Here is a 14,856-nt window from a genome sequence, read left to right on the forward strand (position 1 = left end):
TCAGAGCCCCACCTTCTCTAGGACGGAGCTGCCGCATTGTGTGAATACATGGAAGCCTCATGTCCGAGGCGGATTATTCCCTCATTATAGACCACTGATCGGGAGGATGAGGGGAGTAGTGATCGGCCAGAGAGGAGGATGGGGGGAGTAGTGATCAGACAGCGAGGAGGATGGGGGAGTAGTGATCGGCCAGAGAGAAGGATGGGGGGAGTAGTGATCGGCCAGAGAGAAGGATGGGGGGGAGTAGTGATCGGACACTGAGGAGGATGGGGGGAGTAGTGATCAGACAGTGAGGAGGATGGGGGGAGTAGTGATTGGACACTGAGGAGGATGGGGGGAGTAGTGATCAGACAGTGAGGAGGATGGGGGGAGTAGTGATTGGACACTGAGGAGGATGGGGGGAGTAGTGATTGGACACTGAGGAGGAGGTAGTGAAGGACGAGCGGCTGGATGGATCCACAGAGCCGGGCACTCGGTGCTATGGGGGCGGGGAGAGGTTTGGAGCCCGGGACATGGCGGAGAATGCGGGGACGTCTGTGACAAAGAGACGGAAGGGAAGAGCAAGAAGAAGGGGCGCAGGGTCAGGTCAGTGCCAGCAGAGAAGCGGGGGGATTACCGGGGAGACCACAGACCCTAATATGGAGGCTGTAATGTAGAGGACGGTAATACGGAGGCTGTAATATAATGTGGAGCCTGGTAATGTAAGATGGAGGCTGTAATATCATTTGGAGGCTGTAATGAAATGCAGAGGCTGGTAATATTAAGGCTGTGATGTAGTATGGAGGCTGTAATATAATGTAATATGGAGGCTGTGATGTAAAGTAGAGGCTAGTAATATGGAGGCTGTCATATAATGTGGAGGCTGTGATGTAATAGGGAGGCTGTAATTTAATGTTTAGGCCGTGATGTAATGTAGAGGCCGGTAATATAGAGTCTGTACGATAATGTGGAGGCAGGTAATTTAACATGGAGACTGTAATGTAGAGGCCGGTAATACGGAGGCTGTAATATAACATGGAGGCTGGTAATATTTAGGCTGTAAAATGTAATGTGGAGGCTGTAATGTAATGCAGAGGCTGGTAATATGAAGGCTGTAATAAAATGTAGAGGCTGTGATGTAATGTGGAGGCTGTAATGTAATGTTTAGGATGTGATGTAATGTAGAGGACGGTAATATGGAGTCTGTAATATAACGTGGAGGCCGGTAATGTAACATGGAGGCTGTAATGTAATGTGAAGGCTGGTAATATTTAGGCTGTAATATAATGTGGAGGCTATAATCTAATGTAGAGGCTGTAATATGTTGTTGAGGTTGATAATATAATATGGAGGCCGTTAATATTGAGGCTGTAATATAATATAGATGCTGTTAATATGAAGGCTGCAATATAATGTTGAGGTTGATAATATAATGTGGAGGCTGGTAATATGGAGGCTGTAATATAATGTGAAGGAAGGTAATGTAATATGGAGGCTGTAATGTAAGGTGGAGGCTATAACCTAATGCAGAGGCTGGTAGTATGGAGGCTGTAATAGTATGTTGAGGTTGATAATATAATATAGAGGCTATAATGTGATGCAGAGGCTGGTACTATGGAGGCTGTAATATAATATAGAGGCTATAACCTAATGCAGAGGCTGGTACTATGGAGGCTGTAATATAATATAGAGGCTTTAATATAATGCGGAGGATATGATGTAATTTACAGGCTGGTAATATGGAGGCCGCCTGCGAGTACGGGCAGACATTGCTGCTGTAGCGGGTTCGTCCCCTGTGTGTCATGGACTGCTCCTCCACGGCCGCTGAGCGGGAATTGAGCGAGAATTTCAAAAGCCAGAGATCAGCCAATCACTGTAACGTAATTGTTCTGTAGCTCCGCCCTCTTCTTCCACTTGGGCTCCGCCTCTTGTGAACGATGATTGGTAACGGAAGTTTTGGCGGGCACATCACTGTACGAATAAACCAGTAGGGATGTAGGGGTGTGGTTTACAGGAGCCAATGAGGACGAGGCCGGGAGTATAAATGATCTGCACGGTCTGTTCCTCACTTCACTCTCTTGCTGTGTACAGATCTCTGCAGAGCCATGGCCAGAACCAAGCAGACAGCCCGTAAGTCCACCGGTGGTAAAGCTCCCCGCAAGCAGCTGGCCACTAAGGCCGCCAGGAAGAGCGCCCCCGCCACTGGCGGAGTCAAGAAGCCTCACCGCTACCGGCCCGGGACCGTCGCTCTCCGGGAGATCCGGCGCTACCAGAAGTCCACCGAGCTGCTCATCCGGAAGCTGCCCTTCCAGCGCCTGGTGAGAGAGATCGCCCAGGACTTCAAGACCGACCTTCGCTTCCAGAGCTCGGCCGTCATGGCCCTGCAGGAGGCCAGCGAGGCTTACCTGGTCGGGCTCTTCGAGGACACCAACCTCTGCGCCATCCACGCCAAGCGGGTCACCATCATGCCCAAGGATATCCAGCTGGCCCGCAGGATCCGAGGGGAGAGGGCTTAGATCTGCGCCCCGCACCCGACAAAGGCTCTTCTCAGAGCCGCCACCTCCTCCAGAGACGAGCTCCACTCCGCCCTCCATTCTCCACCTCTGCTCACAGGAGGCGGGTTAACCCTTTCAGCGCTCTAATTAGTAAGAGCAGTTCCTTTATTCTAAAAGCGCTCTCTGTACCTCCCCCCGTCTATCAGGGACTCGCTGAACGTGACCGATAACCGCCTCCATCCTCCCTGCCCCCCGCCATCTCCTCTCAGCGCTGCTGGGGGCGGAGCTATAGGACAAGTGCTTTACAGTGATTGGCTGATCTCCTGGCTTTTGAAATTCCCGCTCAATTACAGAGCGGTTAGAATTCAGCGACCAAACCCTCTACAGCAGCAATGTCCGCCCGGACTCGCAGCAGGTCAGGAGCGGTGATGTCCGATTCATGTCGGAGGAGGAGGGGAGGCCAGCAGCCAATCAGAGCGGAGGCGCACACGGTCCAGGGAGTCGTGCACCGAGTCTAAGAATCCAATGATCCGACTTCTAGAACAATACACGGAGTCTCTGACCGGCTGCAGCAGTATAAAGCCCCGCAGTGCTGTCCATAGAATAGAGCGCCTCCAGCAGCGCCCCCCACTCAGTATAATGCCCAGATCAGGGCCCCCCCCTTCCTAGTCCTCAGTCCGGTCACCACTGATCGGACACTTATTACCTATCCGGGTCACTTGTCAGCAACTGGAGCCAAAGATCCAAACTCCCCATCTCTAGTCAGGAGCGGTAAGTGCCCCTGTGTGACGCCTCCTCCAGAGCGGAGATCAGCGGCATCGCCAGCTCAGTCGTACGGACCATGTGGGGGGCTCTTAGAAGAGCCTTTGGTTCCGGGGGGCACAGCAGCAGCAGAGCCGGGCTCACTTGCTCTTGGCCGACTTGGTGCTCTCGGTCTTCTTGGGCAGCAGCACGGCCTGGATGTTGGGCAGGACGCCTCCCTGGGCGATGGTGACGCCGCCCAGCAGCTTGTTGAGCTCCTCGTCGTTGCGCACGGCCAGCTGCAGGTGGCGGGGGATGATGCGGGTCTTCTTGTTGTCGCGGGCGGCATTGCCGGCCAGCTCCAGGATCTCGGCGGTGAGATACTCGAGCACAGCGGCCAAGTAGACGGGAGCGCCGGCGCCCACCCTCTGGGCGTAGTTGCCCTTGCGGAGGAGCCGGTGCACTCGGCCGACCGGGAACTGGAGCCCTGCCCGGGAGGAGCGGGTCTTGGCCTTAGCCCGGACTTTGCCTCCTTGTTTGCCGCGTCCAGACATCGTCCTCTTCTCTGTACAGATGAGACTGACAGCCCCGCTCCGCCCGTCACCTCTTATACCCGGATGGCGCAGGAGAACTCCTCTGTGATTGGCCGAATCCAAACCCGGTTTTCAGCGCCAAATCCTGCAGCCAATGAGGAAGCAGATGACCTGGAAAGGCTTGTGAGGACACGCCCCCTTTTCTCGACTAATTGCCGGCCACCCCCATAGCACCGTGTCCCGGTGTATCCCCGAGCCGCTAGTCCTTCACTACCTCCTCCTCCTCTCTGCCCGATCCCTACTCCCCCCATCCTTCTCTCTGGCCGATCACTACTCCCCTCATCCTCCCGATCAGTGGTCTATAGTGAGGGAATAATCCGCCTCGGACATGAGGCTTCCATGTATTCACACAATGCGGCAGCTCCGTCCTAGAGAAGGTGGGGGCTCTGAGAAGAGCAGGAGCGGGGGGCGGAGCAGGAGGGGCGGGGCTCACATCATCCATTCATTCAGGTGAGACGGGGGGCGGAGCAGCTGGAGGGGCGGGGCTCACATCATCCATTCATTCAAGGTGAGACGGGGGGCGGAGCAGCTGGAGGGGCGGGGCTTATATCTATTCATTCAGCTGAGCCGGGGGGCGGGGCTTATATATTTTCATTCAGCTGAGCCGGGGGGCGGAGCTCACATCCTTCCAGTATTAACCCGTCAGTGGCCGCCTTCTCCCGCCCCCCACCGGAGAAGGGGAGAACAGTCCTGTATTCACTGTGCGGAGAAGAGCGGCTCCATCGCTGCGCTGGTGTCCAGGGATAGAGCGCACGACCCCCCTGCGGGCACAGTACACTCAGCGGCGGCATCACTACCAGCAGAGGGCGCCATCCCCAACAGCGCTGAGTGGAGATGGGGATCGAGGCGGGGCTATAGAACTAGTACCATCGCTTTTGAAATTCCCGCTCAATTACCGTTCGGTTAGAATTCAGCGGCCGTGGAGAAGCCCCGCCCCCGGCTCATCTGAATGGATGTATGTAAGCCACGCCCCTCTTGCTGCTCCGCCCCCGGCTTATCTGAATGAATGTGAGCCCGGCCCGCCTGCTGCTCCGACCCCGACTCTGCTGAATGGATGTATGTGAACCACGCCTCTCCTGTTGCGCCGCTGAATAGATGGATGTGAGCTCCGCCCCTCTATTTGCTCCGCCCCCGGCTCAGCTGGATGGATGTGAGCCCCGCCCCTCAATTTGCTCCGCCCTGGCTCTGCTGAATGGATGGATGTGAGCCCCGCCCCTCAATTTGCTCCGCCCCCGGCTCAGCTGGATGGATGTGAGGCTGCCAATTAGGAGAAGCGGAGACACCACGTGACCCTCTCCTCCAGTAGATCGGCGCGCAGTCAGCAGCAGCTCATTTGCATGGCCCGTGTATAAATACCGCCGCGGTGGCAGGAGGAGAACAGACGAGATTTTGTCCTCAGTCAGAATGCCCGAGCCAGCCAAGTCCGCCCCAGCGCCCAAGAAGGGCTCCAAGAAAGCCGTCACCAAGGTTCAGAAGAAGGACGGCAAGAAGCGGAGGAAGAGCAGGAAGGAGAGCTATGCCATCTACGTCTACAAGGTGCTGAAGCAGGTCCACCCCGACACCGGCATCTCCTCCAAGGCCATGGGCATCATGAACTCCTTCGTCAACGACATCTTCGAGCGCATCGCAGGGGAAGCCTCCCGCCTGGCTCACTACAACAAGCGCTCCACCATCACCTCCCGGGAGATCCAGACCGCCGTGCGCCTGCTGCTGCCCGGAGAGCTGGCCAAGCACGCCGTCTCCGAGGGCACCAAGGCCGTCACCAAGTACACCAGCGCCAAGTGAGCGCCGCTCTCCGGACCCAAAGGCTCTTCTCAGAGCCCCCACCCTGTCTCCAGCGGAGCTGCTCCCGGGTCTCCCCGTTGTTCTCACAGTGGCTGCGGTTTTCCTCCCTGTCAGCTAGATGAGATGCGGTAACGCTATCGGAAGTTACAATACAAGCTCCCCTCATCCTCCTCCTCCATGCCCGATCACTACTCCCATCATCCTCCTCCTCCATGCCCGATCACTACTCCCATCATCCTCCTCCTCCATGCCCGATCACTACTCCCATCATCCTCCTCCTCCATGCCCGATCACTACTCCCCTCATCCTCCTCCTCCATGTCCGATCACTACTCCCCTCATCCTCCTCCATGCCCGATCACTACTCCCATCATCATCCTCCTCAGTGTGGCGCTCCCTGGGGAGAGGCTGTGCGGCCGCTCAGTGCAGGACAGGAGGACGAGGCTCCTACGGGCACATAACGGCTGCGGGGTCCAGAGCTCTGCTATTGGCTGGGAGAGCTCAGCATCTCGTCGCTCATTTGAATTTCCCGCCTATAGTTGAGCTGCTGATTTACAGGAGGAGCCGGTCATGTGACCTGTACCGGCGCCGCTCATTGGCGGGACGGATTAACCCCTCAGTCTCCGAGCACAGCTCGTCTCGTAGCTGCGGGGGAGAACACCCGGGGCTCGGGATTTACAGATTATTGGGGGGTTTCTGTAATGTAGACCTCCGGCTGTACTGAGCACAGGGCGCCGCTGATCTCCTGATGGGCGGGCGGTGTTAACCCCTCAGTGGAATTGTAGCTCCTCCTCCCCGGGAAGATGTGGGCGGCTCTGAGAAGAGCCTTTGTGCTGTGAGGACGGAGGCGGCGGCGGCAGCATTAACCCCCGAAGCCGTAGAGAGTGCGGCCCTGGCGCTTGAGCGCGTAGACCACGTCCATGGCGGTGACGGTCTTCCTCTTGGCGTGCTCGGTGTAGGTGACGGCGTCCCGGATGACGTTCTCCAGGAAGACTTTCAGCACCCCGCGAGTCTCCTCATAGATGAGGCCGGAGATGCGCTTGACGCCTCCCCTGCGAGCTAGGCGGCGGATGGCAGGCTTGGTGATGCCCTGGATGTTATCACGGAGCACCTTCCTGTGCCGCTTGGCGCCGCCTTTCCCGAGCCCTTTCCCTCCTTTCCCGCGACCAGACATCTTCTAGGTGTGAGGAGCAGAGAGCAGTGACTGCTCAGCCCAGAGCCCTCCTTTATATGGAGCATGGGCGGACCTGAAAGAGAACTGGGGGCGGGGCTGTTCCTGAACTCCAGGCCCCGCCCTCCAGCTCTGATTGGCTGAGCTCAGAAGTGCTGGTGGTTTGCATTTTCCAGCCTCCATGTTACCAGCCTGTAAATTACATCATATCCTTCACATTAAAATAAAGTCTCTATATTATATTATCAACCTCCACATTATATTACAGCCTCCATACTACCAGCCTCCACATTCTATTACAGCCTCTGCATTACATTATAGCCTCCACCTTATATTATCAACCTCCACATTATATTACAGCCTCCATACTACCAGCCTCCACATTCTATTACAGCCTCTGCATTACATTATAGCCTCTACCTTACATTACAGCCTCTGCATTACATTTATGTTTCTATTACAGCCTCCATATTACATTATCTTCCTCCACATTATATTACAGCCTCCATATTACCAGCCTCTACATTACAGCCTCCATATTACCAGCCTGTAAATTACATCATATCCTTCGCATTAAAATAAAGCCTCTATATTATATTATCAACCTCAACATTATATTACAGCCTCCACATTACATCTATGTTTCTATTACAGCCTCCATATTACATTACCAACCTCCATATTACCAGCCTCTACATTATTACAGCCTCCATACTACCAGCCTCCACATTCTATTACAGCCTCTGCATTACATTATAGCCTCCACCTTATATTACAGCCTCCATATTACATCTATGTTTCTATTACAGCCTCCATATTACATTATATTCCTCCACATTATATTACAGCCCCCATATTACCAGCCTCTACATTACATTACAGCCTCCATACTACCAGCCTCTACATTACATTACAGCCTCCACATTACATTACCAGGCTCCACATAATATCACAGCCTCCACATTGCATTACAGCCTACATATAATATTACATCTTCCACATTATATTCCAGCCTCCACATGATATTACAGCCTCCATATTACATTACAGCCTCCATATTATATTACAGCTTCCACAATATATTACAGCCTCCATATTATATTATTAACCTCAACATTATATTTAAAGCCTCCACATTACATCACAGCCTCTATATTATCATCCTCAACATTATATTACAGCCTCCATATTTACAGCATCTACATTATATTACAGCCTCTATATTAATGGCCTCCACATTACATCACAGCCTCCATATTATATTATCAACCTCAACAACATATTAAAGCCTCTACATTACATTATAGCCTCCACATTATATTACAGCCTAAAATTTACCAGCCTCCACATTACATTACAGCCTCCGTATTACCATCCTCTACATTACAGTCTCCATGTTACATTACCGGCCTCCACATTATATTACAGCCTCCGTATTATCGGCCTCTACATTACAGTCTCCATGTTACATTACCAGCCTCCACATTATATTACAGACTCCATATTACCGTCCTCTACATTACATCACATCCTAAACATTACATTACAGCCTCCATACTTACAGCCTCCACATTACATCACAGCCTCAAATTATATTACAGCCTCCATATTACCAGCCTCCATGTTATATTACAGCTCCGTATTAACGGCCTCTACATTACAGTCTCCATGTTAAATTACCGGCCTCCACATTATATTACAGACTCCATATTACCGGCCTCTACATTACATCACGGCCTAAACATTACATCACAGCCTCCACATTATATGACAGCCTCTATACTTTTAGCCTCCACATTACATTATATTACAGCCTCCATACTTCCAGCCTCCACATTACATCACAGCCTTAATATTACCAGCCTCTGCATTACATTACAGCCTCCAAATTATATTACAGCCTCCAGATTACATTACAGCCTCCACATTATAATGCAGACTCCATATTACCGTCCTCTACATTACATCACAGCCTAAACATTATGTTACAGCCTCCATATATTCAGCCTCCAGATTACATCACAGCCTCCATATAACTAGCCTCTACATTACATTACAGCCTCCATACTACCAGCTTCCACATTACATTACAGCCTCTATATTTCATTACTGGCCTACACATTATATTACAGCTTCCATATTACCGGCCTCTACATTACAGTCTCCATATTATATTACATTACTGGCTTTCACATTATATTACGGCCTCTGTATTACCGGCCTCTACATCACATCACAGCTTAAACATTATGTTACAGCCTCTACATTAATTGACAACCTCCAAATTACCAGCCTGTAAATTACATTATATCCTCTGCATTATATTAACACCTCTATATTTTATTATTAACCTCAACATTATATTACAGGCTCCTTATTTACAGCCTCCACATTACATTATAGCCTCCACATGATATTACAGACTTCATACTATATTACAGCCTCCACATAATATTACAGCGTCCATATTACCAGCCTCCACATGATATTACAGCATTCATCTTACAGACTCCACATTATATAACAGCCTCCATATTACCGGCCTCCACATTATATTACAACCTCCACATTATATTACAACCTCCACATTATATAACAGCCTTCACATTACATAACAGCCTCCACATTATAATTACAGCCTCAATATTATATTACAGCCTTCATATTACATTACAGCCTCTATATTATATTACAGCCTCCACATAATATTACAGACTCCATATTACCAGGCCCCACAATATATTAAAGCCTTCACATTACCAGCCTCCACATTATTACAGCCTCCACAACATATTACAGCCTCCATATTATCAGGCTCCACATGATATTACAGCCTCCACAACATATTACAGCCTCCATATTATCAGGCTCCGCATGATATTACAGCCTCCACAAGATATTACAGCCTCCATATTACCAGGCTTCACAAGATATTACAGCCTCCCTATTACCAGGCTCCACATTACATTATAGCCTCCATATTATATTACAGCCTTCAATATTACATTACAGCCTCCAAATTATATTACAGCCTACACGTTATATTACAGCCTCCATATTATATTACTGCTCCCACATTATATTACAGCCTCCATATTATATTACAGCCTACACGTTATATTACAGCCTCCACATTACATTACGGCCTCCATATTATATTACAGCTTCCACATTATATTACAGCCTCCACATTACATTACAGCCTCCACATTACATTACAGCCTCCATATTATATTAAAGCCTCCACATTACATTATAGCCTCCATATTATATTACAGCCTCCACATTACATTATAGCCTCCATATTACATTATAGCCTTCATATTATTTTATAGCCTCCACATTATATTACAGCCTCCACATTACATTATAGCCTCCATATTATATTACAGCCTCCACATTACATTATAGCCTTCATATTATTTTATAGCCTCCACATTACATTATAGCCTCCATATTATATTACAGCTTCCACATTATATTACAGCCTCCATATTACCAGGCTCCACATTATATTACAGCCTCCATATTACCAGGCTCCACATTTTATTACAGCCTCCATACTACCAGACTCCACATTATACTACAGCCTCCACATGAAATTACAACCTCCATATTATATTACAGCTTCCACATTATATTACAGCCTCCATATTACTAGGCTCCACATTACATTACAGCCTCCATATTACCAGGCTTCACATTATATCACAGCCTCCATATTACCAGGCTCCACATTAAATTACAGCCTCCATATTACCAGTCTCCACATGATATTACAGCCTCCACATGATATTACAGCCTACAGATTTCAGCCTTCACACTATAGTACAGCCTCCATATTACCAGGCTCCACATTAAATTACAGCCTCCACATTAAATTACAGCCTCCATATTACCAGGCTCCACATTATATTACAGCCTCCATATTACCAGGCTCCACATTATATTACAGCCTCCACATTATATTACAGTCTCCACATTATATTACAGCCTCCACATGATATTACAGCCTACAGATTTCAGCCTTCACACTATAGTACAGCCTCCATATTACCAGGCGGTCCTCATTAAGGTCTTACTGGGGGGGGGATGTTGTGTGTGGGGGGATGGGGGGGGAGAAGCATCACCAGCATCATATGCATCAACTTCCGTCTATAATGAGCAGCTTTCTTCAGCCGCCCTCTGAAGAAACCGCCCAGCTCCAGCAGCAGGACATCCAGCAGAACCTGAACCAGCAGGCGGTGACATACTTGGACTGCACCCTGTAACCCATGATCCAAGATCTCCTGGACTTCTGGGCATGCAAACTTCATGTGTGGCCCCAACTGGGCGAGTTTTCCATGGACATGCTTTCCTGCCCGGCCAGAGCGGGTGCTCGGTGCGGCGGGGGGCACAGATACCCCTGAGAGAACTCGCCTTTCCTTCCAAAATGTTTAGTGACAAATAGAGTTGAGCGGACACCTGGATGTTCGAGTTCGGCCGAACTTCACAAAAAAGCTCGAGTTCGGGACCCGAACTTGACCCCGAACCCAAACCCCATTGAAGTCGATGGGGACAATGAATGCCACCAGCAGCGCGTCTACCAGCGTGCGCTTGTACTCGCCCATCTTACGATCACGCTCCAGTGAGGGAATTAAGGACGGTACGTTGTCCGTGTAACGGGGATCCAGCAGCGTGGCCACCCAGGAATCAGCACAAGTTAGAATGTGGGCAACTCGGCGCTCGTTGCGGAGACACTGCAGCATGTAATCGCTCATGTGTGCCAGGCTGCCCAGAGGCAACGACAAGCTGTCCTCTGTGGGAGGTGTATCGTCTGTGTCCTCTGTATCCCCCCCAGCCACGCACCAGTGATGGCCATGAGCTGGTCTGGGTGCCACCCTGCTGTGAACATGGTTCCTCCTCCTCCATCTCCTCATCCTCCACCTCCTCATCCTCCAGAACTGTGCCCTGGCTGGACAATTGTGTACCTTGGGTTTGTGGGTGCAGGAACCCACCCTCGGAGCCACTTGGGAATGACTGGCTGGAAACCCTATGAAATGATCCCTCTTCCTCCTCCTCCTCCTCCTGTACCACATCCTCTTCCATCATCGCCTGCAGCGTTTTTTCAAGGAGGCATAGAAGTGGGATAGTAACGCTGAGAACGACGTCATCGGCACTGGCCATGTTGGTGGAGTACTCGAAACAGCGTAACAGGGCACACAGGTCTCGCATGGAGGCCCAGTCATTGGTGGTGAAGTGTGTCTGATCCGTGGTGCGACTCACCCGTGCGTGCTGCAGCTGAAACTCCACTATGGCCTGCTGCTGCTCGCACAGTCTGTCCAGCATGTGCAAGGTGGAGTTCCACCTGGTGGGCACGTCGCATATGAGGCGGTGAGCGGGAAGGCCGAAGTTACGCTGTAGCGCAGACAGGCGAGCAGCGGCAGGGTGAGAACGCCGGAAGCGCGCACAGACGGCCCGCACTTTCTGCAGCAGCTCTGACATGTCGGGGTAATGTTTAAGGAATCTCTGCACCACCAAATTCAGCGCATGCGCCAGGCAAGGGATGTGCGTCAAACCGGCTAGTCCCAGAGCTGCTACGAGATTTCGCCCATTATCGCACACCACCAGGTCGGGCTTGAGGCTGACTGGCACCAACCACTCATCGGTCTGTTGTTCAAGGCCCGTCCACAGCTCCTGCGCGGTGTGGGGTTTGTCCCCTAAACAGATACGTTATAACACTGCCTGCTGTCGTTTACCCCTGGCTGTGCTGAAGTTGGTGGTGAAGGGGTTACGCTGACCGGATGAGGAGCCGGTAGAGGATGAGGAAGCCGAGTAGGAGGAGGAAGCAACAGGAGGCAAACTGAAGCGCCCTGCAATCCTCGGTGGTGGAAGGACATGCGCCAAACTGCTATCGGCCTCAGGCCCAGCCGCCACTGCATTTACCCAGTGTGCTGTTATGGAGATATAGCGGCCCTGACCGTGCGGTCCACGTATCCGTAGTCAGGTGCACCTTGCCACAGATGGCGTTGCGCAGTGCACACCTGATTTTGTCCCCCACTTGGTTGTGCAGTGAAGGGATGGCTCTCCTGGAAAAGTAGTGGCGGCTGGGCACGACGTACTGTGGGACAGCCACCGCCATAAGGCCTTTAAAACTCTCCGTCTCCACCAGACGGAATGACAGCATTTCAAAGGCCAGTAATTTAGAAATGCTGGCATTCAGGGCCAGGGATGGCGGGTGGGTAGGGGGTACTTCCTCTTCCTCTCCAGCGTTTGGGAGATGGAGAGCTGAACGCTTCCGTGGGACATTGTGGAGATGCTTGGTGACCCAGGTGGTGGTGTTGCTGGCAGATCCTCTGCGGGGTGGCAGGTGGCACTGTCACTCCAGAGGTGGATGAAGAGGCCGCGACTGCAGCAGAAGAGGAAGCAGGAGGAGTCAGAGACCTTTCTTGGTTTTTGAGTTGTCTTCTCCACTGCAGCTCGTGCTTTGCACTTAGATGCCTGGTCATGCAGGTTGTGCTCAGGTGGAGAACGTTCGCTTCAGGCTCTGATTGCACAGCGTGCAAACCACTGGTGTCTTCTCGTCAGCACATTGTCTGAAGAACTGCCACGCCAGGGAACTCCTTGGAGCTGGCTTTGGTGTGCTCGGTCCCTTGCTGCGGTGGGCAGTAGCAGGCGTACTGTCTAGGTCTGGAGGATGAGGAGAAGGATCCCCGTTCACAGCAGGGTGGCACCCAAATCAGATCACGGGCATCACTGGAGTGTTCTGCAGTGAACAATTTACAATTTTTGACATGAATAAACCCCTGCTCTGCATAGGTGACAGGGACTTACATTTCTAAAATTCGTCTTTAATTGGCCCTTTCATGCGATCCTTCTGCTTTAATAGCTTCTCCCACATTTCCGCTTCATCCCATTGCAGCCATTGACCTCCCTTGGATGTGGTCTCTCTTTCTCACGCTCCCTCTCTGACCTGGAACCCTGATTCGCCGCTAACCGTGATCACCATGGTAGGCACAGAAAAGAACATGGAAACTTGATAGAGCAGATATCCAAATGGATGGTGGACGTCACGGGGACGTGCAACATGGTGGAGCAGTAAGTGTGCACACGCCTACATGAACTGACTGACAGGGGTCAGCCCCTGCAACTTCTGGGTCTCCAAATTGGGCACACGGCCTGAGCGTGCCCTTTACCCCTTGGAGGTGCTGGCCTGCCCTGCAGCCGGTGTATTGTCTGAACGTGTGTTTAGCACGGCTGGAGGGCGTTATCACAGGTCATATTTCCCAATGTTTTGGGGTGTACCCTAATTAAAAAAATATATAAATAAATTTAAAACCAAAAAGCAGTGTAGGCTACCTCCTCCTCCTCTTCCTCCACCGCCGCTTCCACCTACACCGCCACATCCACCGCCTCCTCAACCTCCTACTCCATATGGACCTCGTCCTCCTAGATCAAGATTATTAGTTTTAATTTTTACGTATTTTATGTTATTTAAAGTCATTTCCCTATCCACATTTGTTTGCAGCGCACTTGCCATGCTCTTAACCACATTTTGATGCCATTTTCAGCCCTCTAGCCCTTTCCATGACATTTTTACAGCCATCCTGTTCCTTGTTCCTGTGGTGGTTACGGTGTCGAGCGGAGTGCTTGGAGCCCTCGGGAAGCACTAGGAGCACCCATTAACGGAGGTACCCAGTCGGGGTGCCAGGAGATCCTTTACAGTGGTGGCAGCAGTGGGATGGTGTCCTAGTGCGAGGAGGAGCAGCTCGGAGACACTGTTCGTGGAGTATATGGAGGGCAACGCTAGTATCCGTACAGCGCCCCTGGATACAGCAGGATGGAATCAGCTAGTCTTCGGACAGTGTTCCATGGCGAGGAGGAGGAGGGAGACGCAGACTACAGGGATGCAGACAGAAAGGAAGTCTGGTATGATGTCCTGGAAAATGCCCAGTGGCGGCGAGGTAAGAGTCTCCTCAGTTATGAGCAGCGGCTACAGAAGCGTGTGGCGATGCGGATGGGTCTCTTGGGAGAGCAGCCCCTGGATGACTGGGTAACAGAACTCCAGAGCCTGGTATGTAAGGAGCTTTGGCTAGAGGACGCTTACCAGGCCC

At 51.3% G+C, this 14,856-nt stretch overlaps 3 protein-coding genes across 3 annotated transcripts; 2 read left to right on the top strand and 1 right to left on the bottom strand.

The window, feature by feature from the left end:
- Positions 1–2,078: 2,078 nt before the first annotated feature.
- On the top strand, positions 2,079–2,500 carry LOC120999846 (histone H3). The gene has a single exon (XM_040430867.1). The coding sequence runs from the start codon at positions 2,085–2,087 to the stop codon at positions 2,493–2,495; it is 411 nt and encodes a 136-aa protein (XP_040286801.1). The 5' UTR covers positions 2,079–2,084; the 3' UTR covers positions 2,496–2,500.
- An 876-nt stretch (positions 2,501–3,376) lies between these two features.
- LOC120999403 (histone H2A type 1-like) lies at positions 3,377–3,769 on the bottom strand. The gene has a single exon (XM_040430284.1). The coding sequence runs from the start codon at positions 3,767–3,769 to the stop codon at positions 3,377–3,379; it is 393 nt and encodes a 130-aa protein (XP_040286218.1).
- Positions 3,770–5,212: 1,443 nt separating this feature from the next.
- LOC120999845 (histone H2B 1.1) lies at positions 5,213–5,626 on the top strand. Its single transcript, XM_040430865.1, has one exon. The coding sequence runs from the start codon at positions 5,213–5,215 to the stop codon at positions 5,591–5,593; it is 381 nt and encodes a 126-aa protein (XP_040286799.1). The 3' UTR covers positions 5,594–5,626.
- The last annotated feature ends 9,230 nt before the right edge of the window (positions 5,627–14,856 follow it).

The sequence above is a fragment of the Bufo bufo genome, chromosome 4 (genome assembly GCF_905171765.1).
Source record: "Bufo bufo chromosome 4, aBufBuf1.1, whole genome shotgun sequence".
Classification (NCBI taxonomy): Eukaryota; Metazoa; Chordata; class Amphibia; order Anura; family Bufonidae; genus Bufo; species Bufo bufo.

Coding starts and splice junctions, on each gene's coding strand:
- LOC120999846 (XM_040430867.1), top strand. CDS start 2,085: ATGGCCAGAACCAAGCAGACAGCCCGTAAGTCCACCGGTGGTAAAGCT.
- LOC120999403 (XM_040430284.1), bottom strand. CDS start 3,769: ATGTCTGGACGCGGCAAACAAGGAGGCAAAGTCCGGGCTAAGGCCAAG.
- LOC120999845 (XM_040430865.1), top strand. CDS start 5,213: ATGCCCGAGCCAGCCAAGTCCGCCCCAGCGCCCAAGAAGGGCTCCAAG.